Genomic DNA, 19,353 nt, shown 5'->3' with positions numbered 1-19,353 from the left:
TTTTAAAAGATATTTTTAAGATTATTAGTAATTATAATATTAATTTATTGTTATTTCACCAATCAAAACACAGGTGTCAAGCCTGAACAATAATCTTCTGCATGTACGCACACACACACACACACACACACACACACATCGGTCACATATGCCAGATTAGTGGTCACTGGCAAGCTGAGTGTGTGTGTTTGTGTGTCCTTTTAAACCTTTTAGCCGAGTTCTAAAGTAGCTTAGCAGGTTGTGCTCTGTGGTCCAGCCTGCAGTGGAGCAGTCGTTGTTGTTATTGTTGTTGTTGCCGTATCGTGGACGCCAGCGATGGGTTGCTGTGCTCTCGGCCACCTTCTGGATTTATGGATGTTTCCTCATACGCTGAAGACAGAAATTAGGAGTGGATTATTAGCAGAAGCTTTGCAGCATTAAACGCGAGGGGAAATTCAAACCTTGGTTGCTCCGAGTGCTCTGAGCTCAAATCTCAGCGTTCTGTCATACCATCAGCCTGCCTTCATGACTGGTCATGGTGTTACCTGTTGACCGCTGAGGGATGCGACCTTTCCTGGTTTCCTGAGGGCAGCAGGACGGCCGGGCGGCGGCTTACCAGAGGGGGGCTGAGGGCTGCCCTCACCAGGCGCCCAAAAACCCCTCCAATTAAGAAGGTGCGCTCGGTGAGTCAAAGGGGACCGGTGCTGGCATGTAGGCTGATTGTGTAACTCAGTTGATGAATGGGATTATGACGGTGCCTGGCTCTCTTGCTAATAGGCTGTCCAGACACGTAATAAGAGATAAGTAAGCAAACGAGATCCCTCCAGTCACTTCCTAATCTGATTAGACTGGACACTGGTCATTTTTGTGCAATATTACGCTCTTTGGAGTTCAACTCAAAATCAAATTCTCTTTAACTAGATTGTAGTATTGTGATTGCTTTGATCTTGAAGCAAGATCAAAGTTCACAAGGTCAGAAGCATCTGAGGTTCTAACAGAGGAAGTTTCTGGAAGATGTGTGCAGAACATTAGAGCTGTGACTCTGTAACGATATGAATTATAGCGATATTTATAAATAAATCTGACCTTTATAACTCACTTTCACCTTCTTGAAGTTTAGTATGACTTTCCTGAGTCGACAGCATATCTGTGAGGTTATCGTTGTGGGGACGTGGCTTTCCATTTCAGGTTAATTATAGATTAGGTGAGGGCAAGAGGCCGTTCTCCATTGATCACCTAAAAGTGCTGCTGCTACTACAGCGATGCAGCGGGCAGAGCGGTCATCTGCAAATCACTTTGTGATGACCAGAACTGCAAAAGTGGCCAATCCATTTATTGGGCAAGTATACAAGGGAGACAGTGGTAGTAAATCTGGATTAAAGCACTGGGGTAGAAAGTACGTCATTGAGGGTGGGGTGTGTTTTTAGTGTGTCCTGCTGTCAGCAGAGTTTTTGAAACAAACTCAAAAAGGCAGTGTGTAGGGTTGTTTTAAATTTAACAGGCAATGTGTTGGTCTCACTGGTGAAGGAATGTATGTGGGAGATTTTAGGAAATCTGATTGCAGTCTTTCCGTTTTGTCCCGTCACGTTAACATCAGCAAAACACTCAAAGAATGAAGGAAATTGGAGGCTGCAGAGATCTTTATTTTACTTTAAAAGTTTGCCAGCACAGAACATCTCGAATAACAACCACTACCAAAATAAATAAAGCCAAGGTTAATTGTATTTATCGGAATAGTCAAACAACCTTAATTTTCCGTAATTTCCTCAAACATTCCAAATTTCAGATGGCAACACCCCCAAGTGACGCAGCACATCGACCACAGGAAACACTAAGAGGGTCTCAGCCTGGCTGGTTTGATTTGATCTCTTTAGTCTGCTTTTGATAAAATAATAACAATAATAAAAAAGGTAACACTTATAGCAAAGGGTTAGGAGCACAGGTTCCTGGACCCCAGAGGGTTTTAGGGGTTTTTGTTTGTTTGTTTGTTTGTTTTTGGACATTTTGTACAAGCTGCTGATATATTTTCATTTTTCGTCACCCAAAATTACAATGACTGGGTCTCCACACTGTACTGTGTGGTCTCAAGAGCTCTGCTGATGATGTCCAAGCAAATGTGCAAACAAACAATTTTGCACTAAGAAAGAATTAACAACCAAATATCTTTTAAAATCTGGAAGGTAATTTCAGGGGGATTGTTTTGTTTTTGTTTTGTTTGTTTTTTTACATCAGCAGACTTTTTTTCAATAGACAAGCATCATCTTCATCATCATCTAAGGCAACCTTCAGCTTCCTGAGGGGAAAAACATCAAGTAGCTTGGAAAAGCAGTGAGCTTCAGCTGCAGCATTTTGGTGAAAACATAAAACACACATACTCCTTGTTTTATCTGTGCATATTAAACAAGCAGAGTGTAACTGAAATGGTGACCTTTCACCTGGTTCACTGTTTCCCTTTTGTTTCTTCTCTTTATTCTGAGATGAGTCAAGATGCAGCTCAGGGCTGCATCTTTAATTTTACTGCATATGCATTATGTCTACACAAGCATAACGTTTATTGTCCTAGGTGTCAAATCTACTTAACCTAACAGGACAGCTTGAGATGTTTTGTAGAGTTACCCAGGAGCTTATTTTTTATGGGGGTTTTTTTTGTTTGTTTTTTTTATTTGGAGAACCACCTTGTGGTTGTGGTTCTGGAAGCCCTCTGTACCAGGATCTCTCGAGGTCACGTGGTTTTCTCTGCTATGTAGTCGTGGTTACACAGACTATGTGAAAGTGACATTGTGGCACTGGCACAGCTTTCCGTCACTGATACCAACGTTACAGGAGCATGGGAAAATGCTGTGAAAGTGCGTCTCACAGGTAGTTAAATCTCGGGTGAACTTGTGTTCTTGGGTCAGTTCCTGCTGTGCAGCGGGGTTCTTCACATACCTGAGCCTCGTGCTCTTTTTCCTGCATGCTGTTTTGCTTTTCGCTTTCCAGTGTTTCAGTTTTTTTCCATCACTTATCTTTTTTATGTTGATTTAATTAAATCTTTCCTGTTTGTTTTTTTCGCTCTTTCTCCTCTGTCGCTGTTCGGTGTTGCTGCTTAGATCTTTCAGGTGCAGAAGGTAGGTTTACTCTTCCTCATTTCTACTTCGCACATTTTTGGATTTAATTTGATCATCCTCGATGTGTGCTTCAGATCGCACCCTAGAAAAAGATGGAACAAGTTACCTGTTTTATCTTGCCCTCGTTTCTTGCCTCTCCCTAGAAATACTATGGCTTGAACACCAAATTAGATGACCGCGTGGACAACAAATGGGGAGATATTGAACAATGGATGGTAGAGTTACTGTGCTGTGATAACAACACTAACAGATCTGCATGTATTTTGACTTTTCCATGTGCCCAGTCTGTGTTTGAATTCTCAGTCATTCCTGTTGAGCCTTTAAAAAAAAAAAAAAAAAAAGATTATAAGGAATCAAAGCTTGAACATTAATGATAATCCACTTATTAAAAAAGCAGGGTGACCATCTGGCTTTGAATCAGCATGACCATCTGCCCCGCTGATGCGAGACTGCATGGGATTTACTGCGTTGAATTCACTTACTCAGTATGACTGTGCAGATTATTTAAAGGGTTTGGCACAGCAATCACACTCTGTGTGTAGGAGTAACTGTTGACTAATTGTGATGTGTAATTTTAGGTTGTGATGAGAATTTATGCAACGGTTTATTGCCAGCAGTATCATAATGTTTCAGTTTGAACAGTGTTGGCATGTGGCGAAAATTGCATGAGTGTCAGCTGGATTACTGTTTGACAGCTGTGGATTTAAAGTGTGCATGGATGAGCCTCTGTGAGCTTCCTTTTACCCAGGTTGTGTCACTGTGTCAGTGGCCATGTTTACATGTGTCAAATTAGAGCTTCACTGTTTACATTGACCCTAACTGAGCTGATCTGATCCTAATGTGCGTTTGCATCATGTGTCAAGCATTTAAACAGAATAAATCATTTTGGAATTGTCCAACTTTCTGGGAATAGTAGAAATAGTAGTTGTGATTGCTGTAAACAAACACCGCTCTCTGGATGTCTCCTTTTTTATCGTCACCTTGCTGCATCGTATGGGTTTCAGTTTCTCCCTTCTCTCACATTTGTCACTTTTTGAATGCACCTACATTATGTTCACTAAATGGTAACAGACATGCGCAGTAAGGATAATTTCACTTTGAACATCGGAAGTAGGGGAGTTTCTGGCAAAGAATTTCTTAGTCGACTAAACAAGAAAAAGAAATTAGTCTAAAACTAAAAGACTCGAGATATCAAATTAAATTTGAGGATTGTTTAATGGTCAATGTCAAAAACTGTCTAAACAACGGCCATTGAAACTGTTAATTAATCTGTTCAATACTGAATCTTACTTTAAACTCTGCTTAATCGGGTGGCACCTTGCATTATGTGCATTATGAACATTGCATGTTATGCTCCACACAATGAAGAAGTTAAAAAAAAAAACAAAAAAAAAAACACTTAAAATAAATATTTTATGATATTAAATATGATGTCAAAATGTTTTACTAAAAAGTTGTTCATATATTACTAAAATATGACAAATTAATGTTTGAAAAAACTACTAAAGAAAACATTGTGATTGAAAAGAATAATAATAATATTAACACAAAGATCAGGTCCTATATTAACAGACTTACATTTTTCTACAACTATGTCGAGGCTGCAGCTCTATATAGTAGCAAATGGCTGTAGAAATGTAAACAATTAGCAATTAGCAACAATTACTGGACTAGTCGACTTATCGAGAACATTCCTGACTGGAAAAAGTGTTTACATGCACACCTCTCTGATTAAGGATTGGTGTAACCTACCTGTATCTAGGTAGGTTAAGCTACGAAGGTGTGTGATTGGGTCAAAATCTTCCAGTTGGTGTGTTTAGGTGAAGCATTTCTATTCCAGTCAGGTTTTTTAACTGGTTACTTGTGTCCATGTAAACATGGCTGTTGTCTTGGTATAAAATATGCATCGTTTGTATTGTACCAATAGATTCGGGTAATAAAGATGATGGAGTTTGGATAGTGTTTAATCACATCTGAACCCAAATATTGTGATTTGTTTACTAGAATAAAGAGGGTTTTTTTAAAATTACTTTTTTATTTATTTGGCATAATGTCTAAATTCCAGAGAAAAAACAAAAGGGAGGCACTATTTTGTGGTGCTGTTCAGCCCTGAGGAAGAACCACTTAAGCTGACCATTCCAATGCACATTTTTTCTTTGTAGACTCCAAATTGAGCCAATAAAAACATAAAGAAATCTGCTCAAATAATCAGCAATGGACTAATAGATATGTTCTAATCCACATCGTAACGCAGTTAAAAGGTGAAAACAGCAGTGCAGTTAAATCTAATTTATCACCTGGCAAATACAAATTGCATGACAGATTCCCTTTGCTTTAAATTAACTATCAGTTCTTCAGCAAGTACGCAAAATGTATTTATATAGCACTTTTCACAGATAAAAAATTTAGTGTGATAAAAAATAAAATAAAACATAACAATGTAAAGCAACACAATAAATGACTTTGATCTCTTTGTGGTGTTTAAATGTTTATCTGTCCTGGACTCTTCAAAACACATTTAAACGCTCAAATGACACTTTCCTCTTTGGTCGTCTGTCCTGTTGATGTTTGACATCTCTCTCCTACCTTTCTACCCCCTCCATCCCTTCTCTCCTCCATCATCACCCCTCCCCTCCCTTATTCAGGAAGACAGTGAGAGGTACTCACGTCCTTCACGGATTCACATGGTTTGTAGTCCTCTCTCTCTGTTTCCACCTCTTCATGCTTTAACTCCGTAATCTGTTGTCTTTTACCATGAAAATGTCAGTGCCGGACGAACACAGCACAGACTAACTAAATTAGAAGTTATATGCGGCTTTGTGTTGGTCGATCCAGCAGCATGTTTTCATGACACTTGAATCAGGCTCATACTTTAGGCAGCTCTCTGTTTTTATTCATCTGAGTAGAGCGCTGAAGGAAGCAGTGGTGAAGTTTAGATGAGGTTTGTTTCTGTCTTTAGGGTCACACCGAAAGCTGACTTGGAACCATGTGTGTTTGCAGCTCGAGGCCTCCTGTCAGAATCTCATGTTTGGAGTGTTTGCAGATGTAAGCCATTGCATTCTCCGAACCCTAACCATCCATTTCACTCTCTCGCCCTCTCACGCAGCTCTCAGACGACGATGAGCGGATGTCAGTGGGAAGCCGAGGCAGCGCCAGGGTCAGTATCACAAACAGCTCATGTAATTTTAAAAAACAAAAAAAAACAAAGCCTCCTTTATTCTTCTCCTATCAGTTATTCTCTTTGCATTTTCATTCACAAAAACCGACCCTCTCCTCTGGAGACAGTGTCAGTGCTGGATAACTTGGCAAGCTGGTGTTAGTGTGACATGATGATGTTGTGTATTTTTGCACAGTCGGATCTTGATGCAGTTGGAGCTTATGGTGGAGGGGTAAGAGCTGACAGTGTCTGAACACGAGATGGATGAATTTGAACTGCTTTTCCCAGAGATATGTTGTGAATTGTTTGCTTTGACTAACAGTTGGTTTGCAAGTTCCTGCAGTAACTCAAATAATAGTAATACAAAGCATGTTTGTGTGCCAGACATTTAAGTTATAACACACAGATTAGGTCTTATTGTCTGTTCTCATTATCCATCTGCCTATTTCTTTACTTTATGATCAGATGTTTGAGTAAACCTGTGCACGATGTCGCAAATGATGCATAAACCCTTTTAAAAAGATGTAACATCGAGGGCGTTGTAGGCCTCCTCTACGCCAAGCAGCTGGAGCTGAAGCTTGTTAAGCCTCTAAGCCTTGTAAAACTGCCAAAATATTTAAACTCCACGGCAATTCCCTGGAAGGCTTTTTAGCATTATCAATCACTAACCTCCCAAAGCAATTTCCAGAGTTGCTCATTGAGTTCTTGTTTGTGCTGTTGTAGAGGAACTTTGATTACCTTGGAATCTGTTGAGGAGCCATCCTTCTCCAACCAAAACAAACTCTGCACTATTTTAGGCTGTAGTGCAGCTTGTTCCTGTGCTTCGTAATTGTGGAAAAATTCTTCTTACTAATCATTCTGCCGGACATGCAAGATCCCGGATATTTGGCTCAGTCATTTTATTGGCTGAATCAGTTTTTTATTGTGCCACTAATCGCTGTGTGTTCAGTGTGGAGAGTCATTTGTGCATGAACATTCGGTAGGCAGCTCGGTTTGCTTCTGCACTCTCAAACCTGTCGTCCAAACGGCTCTGTGTTATACTTCTCTGCTCTGCTTCTCTTCACTCTCAAGGGCTCCTCCTCACATAAGAAGTCAAAGAAAAAGAAGAAACATAAGCACAAAGACAGAGATGTATGTAAAAGCTCAAACTGCTGCACACATGGCACAAACAGAGTTGGTATCTGTGTGTTTCATTCTGGTTCTTGATTCGCAGAGAAACGGCTGTGATGACGAATACAGCGTCATATCTGACAGGGTCAGTAGCTGTGTGTCAAACTGATTAAAGCATTCAAGCTGATGTGGGGGGGGGGAAAGGTTTATGCAGCATCTGCTCACAACTTTCCTCTTTCTGTCAGAGCTCAAGACTCAGTGATGAAAGCAGAGTGTCTCGCTCCAGGCTAGACCTCACGGTGCGTGCTGTCCATCTCTGATCCATGCCGCCAAACAGCCTTACGCTGGAACAATATGAGAGATCTGCTTTTGCTTATGGCTTGATGAGCCAGCTACACCTGCCGCGTGTTAAAACTTGTTTGTTGACAAAAAATGCAGAGGCAGATTGAGCTGATAACAATAGGTTGTAAAGCAGGATGTCACATGTTGCCACAAGGCAGGAAAGTATTTTAGTCATTTTAATGGTCTTTGCAAACTGCAAAAAGTCTTTGCAAACTGCAGTCAGAAAGAGAAAAACATTTAAATTTGTCTGAGCTACATGTGCGCTTCGGGACAATTTCCAGCGCTGTGGCAGGTTGTAGATTAGAAATTGTCCAAATTTAACCTCATTTACATGTGTTTGAGTGTCAAACTGACCTGACCCTCATGTCACTGCTGTGGGAGGACTGATCATGACCCAGAGGCATTGCAACAGGAGCACAACTGCAAGCATACCAGTGTTTTGTTCAGACCAGCACAGCTTTCACTCACAATCCACCCTTCACTTCAGATTTGGCTCTTCCCAGCTTGGTGAAAATCAGCTTAAATGGGGTTGCTTTTTGGACATCCTCAAAAAATGAAAGCTTCATACAGGTGGTTAGAAAAGGGCTTACAGAAACAAAGCAGCTGTACTCAATGGAGAAGGTGAATTTTTTTAGTAACACCTTGTAAATAGAGTTACTTCTAATATTGCTTCTAATAACTTTATTTGTCTTTGAAAACTCCTTTGAAGATTACTGTTAGTGGTCAACTATTACAGAAAGGTAGGCAGTAACAAGCGTAAGATAAAAACCTGAACTAAAACATGACAAACAGGGTGTAACATTTGTGAAACCAACACTGAAATTGTTATTTGGATGTCCCGTGTGGAGCTGCTGATCTTGAGCGTGTGTAAGCCGTGAAGATCGTTCGGATAGTGAATTAACTGGAAGAGCATTCAAATAATGGAAGTTATTTTTTGTTCACGATTGAATGATTAGACCAGTAACAATAAGATTTCCTTCCTCATTTTTTTTTGTTATTCATCCCCCTGAAAAATAACAAAACACAAATTAGGAGCTCTTATGACTTTAATTAAAAAGCTGAAATATAAACACTATTATACTGTACTGTCTCATTTTTGTGTCTGTTTGGCCACATTTGTATGGGACATGTTAGCTTTCCTTTAAACATGACAGTTATTTGCTTTACTTTGAACACTGCATGCGTTGGTGATGATGTGAGTTCAGATTTTGCTGGACAGTGTTTGATGGTATCACCTGTGTCTCCCGCTTCTCAGAGCTCCAGACTGAGCGATGACAGCCGGCTGTCTCGTGTCTCCCGATCAGACCTGCAGCTGGTGCGTGGCTCTGCACGCCGTCCACTCGCTGTCCGAAGTTATGACTAATAACCAAAGTAGCCGCTGACGGTTTAGTCTGTTTATTTTAACTGAAATATTTGTGTAGTGTGTGTGGTCTAACAAGTTCTATTACTCGCTGGTGCATGGTTAGATGTTACTGAACTTGCTGATGTGGTGTTGAAGCCTGGGCAGCTGTCTGCCTTTGAATTTAAAAGAAGCTTCAAACACGACTGTGACATTTTTCCTGCAAAGAGTGGTTATACTGTGCAAAACTCTTGAGTCATCCTTCTTGTTTGTGTTTCATGTTTCTTGGAAAATAGTTGCAGGAATCTATAATCTAAAATTTATAAAGTAACAACGGCTTGTTTTACTTTCAACAAGCTTGAAAGTTAGTATTTGTTGTAACCACTTTTATTCTTCAACACAGCCTGAACTCTTCCCGTCCAGGTTTCCTCTAATTTCTTTGAATAGTCTGCAGGAATAGTTCTCCAGGCTTCTTGAAGGGCATTCAAAGCTCTTCTTTGGATGTTTTAGCCTTTGTGTTCTGGTCTCTGTCAAGGTGATCCCCTACTGCTTCAATAATGTTGAGGTCTGGGCTCTCAGGAGACCAATCCATCACTGATAGTGCTCCACTATGTGTTTTTCTATTCAGCTATGCTTTTACTGCATTGGCAGTGTGTTTGCGATCATTGTTGTACTGAAATCGAAATCTGTTTCATGTTAAATTTGGATTCATCATTTGATTACAGATCATCAGCCTTTTCTCACTGTTTCTCTTCATTAAGAAAGGCTTCTTGAGAGCCACTGAGACATTTTCTGATGAGGCTTCACTGAACATAATGTGTTTTTTGTGACAGGCTGCTAGGAGTGCCTAAATATACAATTTAAAACGGGCTCTTTGCTAAGTTGTCTGTTATATGTAGACACAACTGGTTCATCTGTTGAGTTAGGTGTCTTTTTAATGCTTGAATAATAATAGGTCAGTCATTAATGGCTTAACGAACAGGCACAAGGACTGGACTGAAAATGAAAGGAAAAAAGCAGCCAATAACTTCTGAAAAGAGAAGATTATCAGAAAACCTGAAGAACTTTAAAAATATAAGAATGCCTGGTTCTTCAAAAATATGAAGAAGGCTCAAGACTTTTGCACAGTACCGTAGTTTACAATGGTACCAAAGTGAAGTCGGGAAGGAATACCCTTAATTTTGTGTGTGTGTGTGTGTGTGTGTGTGTGTGTGTGTGTGTACTGCTGCGCTCTTTTAAATGCTGCTTCAACACACAGCTGTGTGACCTTCTGAACCTCCTATCAGTTTTTCTCTCGTCTCCCTCTTATCTCTGCTCATCACTCTCGCTCTCCTCATTTCAGGCCTCTTACGCTTCTTCTGACTTGTACAGCCTCAATGGTCTGTCCTCTTCCAGAAACCCAGGCTCAGCTTTCAATGGTTACCAGGTCTGTATGCAGACAAAAGCCAGACCATCAGAAAGACACACGCACTTACCCCCCAAAAAAACAGTTTTCTGCTGCTTCATGATCGCCGGAGCAGGACAGCAGAGCTTAAAGTTAAATGTTTATTCATTTATTTCTCATGCAAGCATCATTGTTCCTTCCTTCTTCATCCCTTCTTGCAGTTCTACAGGTCACTCAGTCAGTACAGCCAGGAGCTTTATCGTAGGGTTGGTTCATTTCCAGCTCACCTTTTTCACCGCTACACCTCCCACTCACCTTCGACCTGCACTTCTCCACACCAGCATGTGCAACTGCATCTGAGTTTGTTGATCTCAACAGCAAAATATTTCAGTTAAAGGCTTCCTCACAGAGCACAGTTTGAATCAGGCACTGAAGGCAGCGGTCACTTTTTTTTTTTTTTTAATCCACTGAGCAAAATATAGAAATATAGAAACCTTACAGTCTGCTCACACTGCTGAGGTGTGACCCTGAGCTGACCCTGTGTGTGTGTGTGTGTGTGTGTGTGTGTGGGTGTGGGTGATGTCCAGAGCTCCTTATATGAAGACAGTCTGTGCAGTGGGTCGCGGCGAGTCATCAGCGCCGGCTCTCATGTAAGATGTTGCTGGAATTGTGGCGTTATTTGGTGTGTGGTGGTGTGTTCAGTTTGATGTGTGTTTAAATTAACTTGCATGTGCCAATATGGTCTGGATGGATGTTTCTAATGGTTACCTGAAAGGAGAGTGAATCCGGGTGAGCCAGTGGATGTAAATCATCTGCAATTGGGCAAATGATCTGCTTTTTAAAAGGATTCGTGTATATGGCATGGGTATCATCTTCTTGTTTATGGGCAGTAGTAATTAATAGGAAGTCACACACACAACATGCATTTATAGTTTTTTATAGAGAAGGGCATGCATGAATTAGCACAACTCAGATCTTAACAACAAATTGGACACAGACAAGAGTAGGAGGTACAAACAAGTGCAGTGAAGCAGCATTAACAACACATTTTGATTTAGTTTTAGAGACTTTTACCTAAAACATAATTTAGTTTAGTCATCATTTAGGATGTACGTTTTTTCTGCTGCATAAGAGATGTTGAATATGGTAAAGCTGAAGTAACAAAGAAGGGTAGATGCATGTTATGTACTAAAGGCACCATGTGAGTGTGTGCATGGTAGTTGGTGACAGAAACATGACGACGTTTTCTCTCTGCAGCCTGTAGAGTACACTAGTTATCGCAGCTCCGGCTCCAGAACCTCCAGCAGGGCCGGGTCAGCCCGTACCAGCCCAGTGGTGAGCCTCTCCTCCTCAGACACGCGTCTCCTCATCCTGGAGTTTGAAAGGATTTAGGCTGCATGCCATGTGGACATAACATTAAATGACAAGATGCTTTCATTGACCCATCGTGCATTTAGACTGAAACATTTAGCTCATGATTCACTGTTTGGAGGATTTGTTCACTCAAAGTGTGTTCAGACAGACATAGAAATATTCACCCCTTACAATCCTTACTCCTCCCATTTCCATCAGCTCCACTCCGTGTGCGAGGTGGTGTACTTGCAGTCAAAGTGAGCAGGGAAAGTGGAAAATAGCTCAACCATAAATAAGAGCGGTTTGCAGTAATGACTCTCACAGGGAGCTAAAATCAGATTTAAAAAAAATATTGTTTATTTAAAACATTTCATGTCATTTATCTTGGGCATGTTGATATTTTATTTTTGGCCGGTGTTTGCTGAAGTTTCTACCAGCTCTGCAGCACAGATGTGACCCACAGACCATTTTTGGGTGTCGATGGCATAAAGAAGATCCGGAGTCTGTGGCAAAATCTCATGGCACAGTGTCAGATGATTTTTCAGATATTTCTAACTCTCCTAGCACTTAAACTATGTTGAGTATTTGATCTGAATGCATCACAGTTAACACTGTCTGCAGATATCTCCAGCATGAAAACATACCAATGCTCCGTATTTAGAGTATAAACAAAAACTCACTCCTGGTGAACTTGTGGAGCGTAACTGCTAAATACATACCATCAAGTTTATCAGTAATGTGGAGATTAACTCCCTGAAGGTCACAAAGGATAATCCCTTTCATGCCTGAAGTGTGGGCTTGGTCCAGAGTGTGTGATCATCGGAGTGGTCGAGTGAGCTTTGGATCAGCTGCAGAGCAGTTCCTGACTGGGACCATCTGTCACCAGCTTGCAGCTGCACAGAGTACTTTAAGTGAAGCATTTTAGTGACAGAAACAGTCCCACAAATGTTCCTCTTTTAAATTAGTGCCATCTAACTTATCACACACATCTTTATGTAGCAATGTGCTGCAGAACGTGCAAACTTGTGTAATAACAAGTTTGGTTTTTTGCATTTTTGGACAGCACAGTGATGTCTGTGTTTTTTGTTATCGGCCCTTTTTTCACACATCCAGGTTTTAGAAAATAGGAAATGAAAGTTAAATACACTGATGAATAACCTTTACAGCACTGATGGTGATTATTAGTGGTAATTTTAGCCCCTGCTGTACTTTTTCAATTAGTACTTTTAAAGTTTTCTGAAGTCTTAACATTCAATGAGTGTTTGGCTTCTTTGTTGTTGTGTTGTGCCCCCTGGTGGCTGTCGCAGGGCAATTGCAGCTCTGTTGCCAGTTTTTTGAGAAGCAGTAGCAGTGGTCTTCCCAGGGACCTGGACGATGTCACTATTCCCGACTTTCCTGACGTGAGTAGCTTTGCACCCGCAGGCCGAGGCTGTGATGTGAGCTGAGTTCCTGCCTGATTTCTTATATGCCGCCTGTTTTTTGGGGGGTTTTTCCTTTTCCTTTTTAAACTAACTTTGTTTATTATTACTGCAAAGACAGCGATTGCTGTTAACTGGGTTTGTGTGCGAAGTTAATCTGTGTTGAAACTGCAGTTTCTGTGTGTGCTGTTGTTTTTTTAACACAGATCTGCTGTTAGTTTGATATTTTTGAGAGAGCTTTGACATCACTCTGATTAATCATTTGCACGCTGCTACAGAGATGAATTTGTGCTTGTGAATAGATGGCAGATTCCAGTCCTTGGAGGTTTTTGTATGGTGTGTTGCTTTTTATCAGCAGATGTGAAGATAAATCAGTGCTACGGTAGCTGCAGTGACGATTGTGGGACTTCCTTCCTCCCTCAGTTCATCCTCTTGGCCCTGTGGTCTCTCATGTGCCTCTGATTCCTCTGACTGTGTTTATCTTTCTCAACAGGTGGAGGACAGAGATTATCTTGAGAAGGTGAGAAATGCACTTTTTTGACAGTTATGGAGAAGACTGAATGCTATTGTTACAATATGTTTGGATGTATTTTATGTAACAAATTTCTTTTTCGTTGTGTCAGGGATCTCGAGCAGCTTCAGCCTTAACAGCAGCCACGCTCACCTCATTAGGAGGGTCGTCCTCCCGGAGAGGAAGCGGAGAAACGGCTTTAACTGTAGACGCCGAGAGCTCCATACGAGAAATCAAGGTACAGTCCTGTAGACAGAGAGGATTGTGTTAATAGCAGGGATGCTTCAAAACAGTAGCTGGACATGTCCCAGTTGTTTTTTTTATTGATCGCTATTGTTAAAAGATAGTTTGATTAAAAGCAGAAAGACTCATGTCAGAATGAATCGTGTTTTCCTAGCGCAAAAGGCGATGGAATTTTTAAAAACTACATAAAAAAAGCTTTTTTTGCAATAAGCCAAATTTTTAAGACAAAGTTTTTATTTAAACTGTTTCTTTAAACAGCCTCTGAAAAACATAACTCAGTTACTCAGTCATAACAGCCGGGCTAGCTGTTTTGTCAGTTTGTGTCATGTTTTTACCGTTCTCGTTGTCTTTGCGAAGCTGTCCTCTCACGGTGTTAACTGTTCACCAAACTCTCTGCTTCACCTTCACTGCTACTGTCACGCTGTGCTTCTCTGCTCACCTCTGCTGCTGCTGCTGCTGCACTCTTTACCAGGAGATTCACGAACTGAAGGATCAGATTCAGGAAGTGGAAGCCAAGTACACTCAGAACCTAAAAGAAGTCAAGGTATAAACCTGAGAGCCTTTCATATTGTTAACTAACTGGTTTGCCTCCCCTGACTTGAACTGGTTATTGTGGTTTTCTTTTTGCTTTTATGGCACACTGGGTTGAAATCCTTTCCTCTGAGGCTTCTGCTAATACAGATTAATAACTTGTGGAGAGAGTGTTCAATTCTTCCTCAATAAGTAGGAGTGAAAGGACACTAATTAGCAGTCCTTTGATGTGGCTCAAATACGTTGCATGCTAACTGTGACATCTGCATGTGGTCTTTCTTTCTTTTGATGTGTGTGCATGCATGTGTGCTTAATTTCATTTTCACTTACAGAAAGTACATAATTCAGACTTTAATCTAAATTCATTAGTGCAGTTTTATTAACACAGTGCTGATTCATCAACCGCAATCTCATGGAGTGTTACATAGTAAAATAAAAATACTGTATATATAATGGTGCTAGCTGAACAGCACATGGCGACGGTGGTGAAGAAGAACCAGGTTCAGGGTGTGCCAGCCACCTGCTGTTACCGGTTGGAGGGTGATGAGCTAGCAACTGTGATAATCCTCTATCCTTTGTCAATGCATCAGGATGCACTAGCAGAAGTGGAGGAGAAGTATCGTAAGGCCATGGTGTCGAACGCTCAGCTGGACAATGAGAAAAACAACCTGATGTACCAGGTGGACACGCTCAAAGACTCACTCATGGAGCTGGAGGAGCTGCTAACTGAGTCACGCCGAGAGCACGAGGAGAAAGTCAAGGTACGACAGACTGTCTTTAAAACTGCCATTAATATAAAGTGAAGAAGCACAATATGTCATTTTTTATGTTGGATCATAAAAAATTATTTATTCTGTACATTAGCGTGTCTTGGCTCATGTGACATCTCCTGTCAAAGCCAATAAATTCTGTTTAGAGTATCAGCTGGCCCCACAACTTCATAGCCATCTTTACTGAAGAGCTCTTTAGTCTGCAGAGAACTACAACATCACAAAATTAAGGATGTCATGGAACAGCTGAAAATCTAGAACCAAAGCCTGCCGCAGTTTGAATGTTTTAGTTTCCCCAAAGCAGACATGTCTGAAAATAGACACGCAGAGAATCACTGCAAAAAAAGTAGACTGCATATCCAAAAAATATCTACATAGCTTCCACGTCTGGAAAGTGAATCAGTGCAAATCCCAAGTACAGGCACAGGGGCAATGTTCCCTCTAATTTTTCATGTGTCTGAGCGAACGCACAAACTCCCTGAGCAGTCCCTTGGACCACTGTGAGCAACAGCAGACGTGTGCACTGTGGTCACGCCAGCATCGAATCCATCCCAGTTACATGGCTTATTAAAATAATCAAATTACAGCAGTTATTTTTATGTTAGACTACTTTTAATTAACTGCTTTAGCCCACTTACAATGAAAATGAAAAAACAAATCTTGTTCATGACCTGTGTAGTTTGTTAACACTATTGGAAGTAAAAATAACTTGAACTCCAATTTTGAAAACACAACTTTTTTTTTTTTTTTAATAAAGCTCTGACTTGTATAATGAGTATGAGTCTGTGGTCTGGGAGAGAGTCTGTAACTCTCTGTCTGCAAAATACAGTATATAATGACCAATGTTGGGCAATTAATTATATAGTTACTTCTTCAAAAAAGTAACTGAGTTTTGCAAACAATAAAGTTTTTTGCAGCTGTTTACCTAAAAATGCTGCCAGGGCGTTTTTTTTTTAAACAAACATTTCAAAATATTTACAGAACAATCAGCTGTTCTGCATCAAATTTGATGCCACACAAATTATTTGTGCCACTCCAAAAAATAATTTCTGTCCGCTATGAGATAAAGGAGAACAAAAGCCTGATACCTGCAGGCCTGACAACAGGAGATGTATCACTCCTGTAACACCTGTAACAACTAAACGCCATGTTTTGATTGGTCGACATGGTACATGGACCAATAGGAAAGAGTGGGGTTTTTTGGTTTTGTTTTTGCTCACAAGCGGAGAGTGATTTTGAGCGTTTTCCTTATAAAATGCCGTTTTTACTGTTTCTTCCCGCAGTAAATATAAACAACAATAGTATTCAGGAAGAAAACCAAACATTGCATATTTTTTATCATAACTTTGGTTTTACGTGGCCTATCAACACAATTTAAAAACTGGTATAAAGTCCGCACTTTTTCCGTCAATTGTTCCGTCTGTCCTCCTCACATCTCTAAAGGTTGTACACGTTGTCATTAACGTGGCTTCACTCCTCATCAGCCGCTTTGCTAGCTAAAACACCGGTGTCGGCACATAAGGATGCTGTCATAGCCTGTCAACAACGTTGATTAACTGCGTATATACGAATGTGAATCATGTGATTGGCTAGGCTATGGGATAAGGTGGCATCGTTCTAATCCCATACTGAAGCAGCCAGTCGCTTACTGACTAACACTGCCAAACAGAATTGTTAACAATTTACTTTAATTTCAATTCAGGTTAGATTTTTTTTTTTTTTTTTTTGTGCACAACGCAGATTTTTTTCTGCGCAGAGACCGTGCCAGCAGTGCGCAATTGCGCACGCGCGCAGCTTAGAGGGAACATTGCACAGGGGGACATCTTTTATCTAAAGTATCAAACAAGGCTCTGACATCCTAACTTCTAATAAGAAGCAGTACAAAGGTTTCTCCTGGACAACCCAGCATCTAACAAGCTTCATATAACCCTTATGCACCGAGTGTTTTAAAGAGGTTTGAAACAGAAGTGATGCTGTACAGTCAGACAAGGAAATCATAACTGAGCTTCATTGCTTTTTATTACACCAAAGCAGAGCTGATAAGGTTGCATTAGGACATATGAGACATGTGTATTGTCAGCTCATTAAATCAGTATTGGTATCCAATAAAGGTGTTGAAATTCCAAAAGCAGCTGTGCTGTAATGTTTTTGTGCCCTCTGTCAGTTATTTGGCTGTTAAACTAAATCTTGCTCCCTACAGGAATACGAGCGAGAGAAGTATGCCCACAGCGTGCTTCAGTTCCAGTTCAATGAAATGAAAGAGACGCTAAAGCAAAGTGAAGAGCTCCTAAACGTGAGTACCCCCCATCACCCACTCATTATGAGTGTGAAGCGTTTTGCAGATTTCCATATTAAAAAAAAAAAAAAAAAGTCTGTCCTGTACCTATACTCTCTGTCACACAGAGAGGCTGCATGTTGGGGTGCTTTTCACAGCTTTTCCTTCTTTTCCCGCACAGTTGATACCTGCTCTGCTTTACTTTCATTCTTTTACACCTTTGCTTTCCTTTCCCTGCTGTTTAGGAGATCCGTCAGCTGCGTTTGAAACAGGAGGGTTTTGTTAGAGAAATAACTGATCTGCAGGAGACTGTGGAGTGGAAGGATAAAAAAATTGGGGTATGGCCTATGAGCCAGCAGTTTTTCATTTAATCATATTCAGCTTACTGACATGAAATCAGTATCTTCTTTGCATCACCCTGAATGCCTGTTTTTACTTGTTTTCACTTCTTGCACACTTTTAACTTTGTTTTGCACTCTGCAACACTTTTGGGTGGGTGGCTCTGCTCAGGCCTTAGAGCGACAGAAAGAATACACAGATGCAATCCGAATTGAGCGCGATGAGCTCAGAGAAGAAGCTGTGAAGCTGAAAGATATTCTGAAGGTACTCAGTGTGTGGAGAAAAAAAAAAACCACTGTAAGCTTTAGTTGTTTGGGAATTGCTGTTCTGGTGCTTTCCGATGCTAACAATTTATTCTACCTGTGCAGAAACATGGAATAGTGTTGGGACCTGATCTGAGCATCAATGGGGATGTTGACGTGGCAGAAGCTGATGAGTCCTCCAGTGTAGACCCTGCTTCCCAACCAGCTCAGGAGTCTCAGACGACCCCAGCAGAGGGGAACAGCATGCTCGGTAAAACCCACTGTGGAATTAAAAACTTCCTTCCTTCTTACTGCATGGCTCTGCGTACAACTGATGCAAGAGTCTCATTCCAAAACAGTAACGATGAAATAGAACATGTTTTTCTACTATTGGAGTCAGATCTGTCAGATTTTGGAGTGAACTCTTCAATTCCCAGCTTCATGCGTTATATATCACTTAGACTCTGATTTGCACTGATCTGTTAAGGATAAGCTTGGTGATCCTCTGTATTTTTCTGGTAAAAAGGAAAAACTAATTCACTAATCGAGCCTTCATCAGTTACTCACTGTCCAGAAGCGTTAGTCCTTAAAAAGGCTAAAACCATTAACCATAAATATATTTTTTTTTCTCTATAACATAAATTTCCATCGTTGTCCATGAACTATTTAAAACACATTCATGTACCACACAGTTGTGGCAGAGTGCATGCTCCGTCTGTGGACGCTATAAAAGATGTGCACTGGTTTGACTGGAGCAAATATGAGAAATTTTATTTTAAGTTTAAGTTTGGCCTTTTTTTTAATCTTTCACTAAAAAGAGGCATACTTCTTCAGGATACTGGAGTGCTAAGTCATCAGCTAACACTAGAAACTTAGCACAAAACATCACACAGAGGCTTGCTGTTTAGTGCTAAGTTGAATATTAGATGAAGTACTAGAATTTCAGTTATAAAAACTAGAGCACGAGCTTACTTCTTAGATGGATTTTAAGACTCAGCAAGCCATATGAGTTTTATTTTTAGTGACCTGAATTAGCTGAGGTAAGCCCTAGCAGCTACAGCCGCACGTGTATGTGTCACTCTGTCGATGAGAGTGGCCACGCCCCTAATAATGCAAACTTTAAGCCTTAATCCGAGTTCACGTTAGTTAATTTAAGAAATTCAGCCTTCATTCAGTTGTTATAAAGAGATAAATTAGTACCAGTCTGTAAACACGTTTCTCTTCTTCTGCAAAGTTTTGCACATTATCGGCTA

The 19,353-nt window shown here is 40.5% G+C and overlaps 1 protein-coding gene across 7 annotated transcripts in view; it reads left to right on the top strand.

The window, feature by feature from the left end:
- The window catches only part of lrrfip1a (leucine rich repeat (in FLII) interacting protein 1a), a 50,240-nt gene that overhangs the window by 23,852 nt on the left and 7,035 nt on the right, over positions 1-19,353 (top strand). The window contains exons 4-24 of one of the 7 annotated variants that reach the window (XM_082507158.1): positions 3,069-3,086; positions 3,230-3,301; positions 5,732-5,773; positions 6,193-6,243; positions 6,440-6,475; positions 7,315-7,374; positions 7,457-7,498; positions 7,599-7,652; positions 8,951-9,028; positions 10,377-10,460; positions 11,006-11,068; positions 11,676-11,753; positions 13,079-13,171; positions 13,683-13,709; positions 13,813-13,938; positions 14,416-14,487; positions 15,065-15,235; positions 17,445-17,537; positions 17,765-17,857; positions 18,030-18,122; positions 18,227-18,371. In XM_082507158.1, coding sequence (XP_082363284.1) covers positions 3,069-3,086; positions 3,230-3,301; positions 5,732-5,773; positions 6,193-6,243; positions 6,440-6,475; positions 7,315-7,374; positions 7,457-7,498; positions 7,599-7,652; positions 8,951-9,028; positions 10,377-10,460; positions 11,006-11,068; positions 11,676-11,753; positions 13,079-13,171; positions 13,683-13,709; positions 13,813-13,938; positions 14,416-14,487; positions 15,065-15,235; positions 17,445-17,537; positions 17,765-17,857; positions 18,030-18,122; positions 18,227-18,371 — 1,591 coding nt within the window. Of the gene's footprint in view, positions 1-3,068; positions 3,087-3,229; positions 3,302-5,635; positions 5,774-6,192; positions 6,244-6,400; positions 6,476-7,314; positions 7,375-7,456; positions 7,499-7,598; positions 7,653-8,950; positions 9,029-10,376; positions 10,461-10,639; positions 10,685-11,005; positions 11,069-11,675; positions 11,754-13,078; positions 13,172-13,682; positions 13,710-13,812; positions 13,939-14,415; positions 14,488-15,064; positions 15,236-17,444; positions 17,538-17,764; positions 17,858-18,029; positions 18,123-18,226; positions 18,372-19,353 lie in introns of those variants that run through there. The other 6 variants (XM_082507152.1, XM_082507154.1, XM_082507153.1 and 3 more) reach the window with 6 other exon arrangements.

Source organism: Aulonocara stuartgranti (genome assembly GCF_965226115.1).
Source record: "Aulonocara stuartgranti genome assembly, chromosome: 16".
In the NCBI taxonomy this organism is placed as follows: Eukaryota; Metazoa; Chordata; class Actinopteri; order Cichliformes; family Cichlidae; genus Aulonocara; species Aulonocara stuartgranti.
The sequence above is the reverse complement of the archived record's forward strand: the minus strand, read 5'-3'. Positions and strand labels throughout refer to the sequence as shown.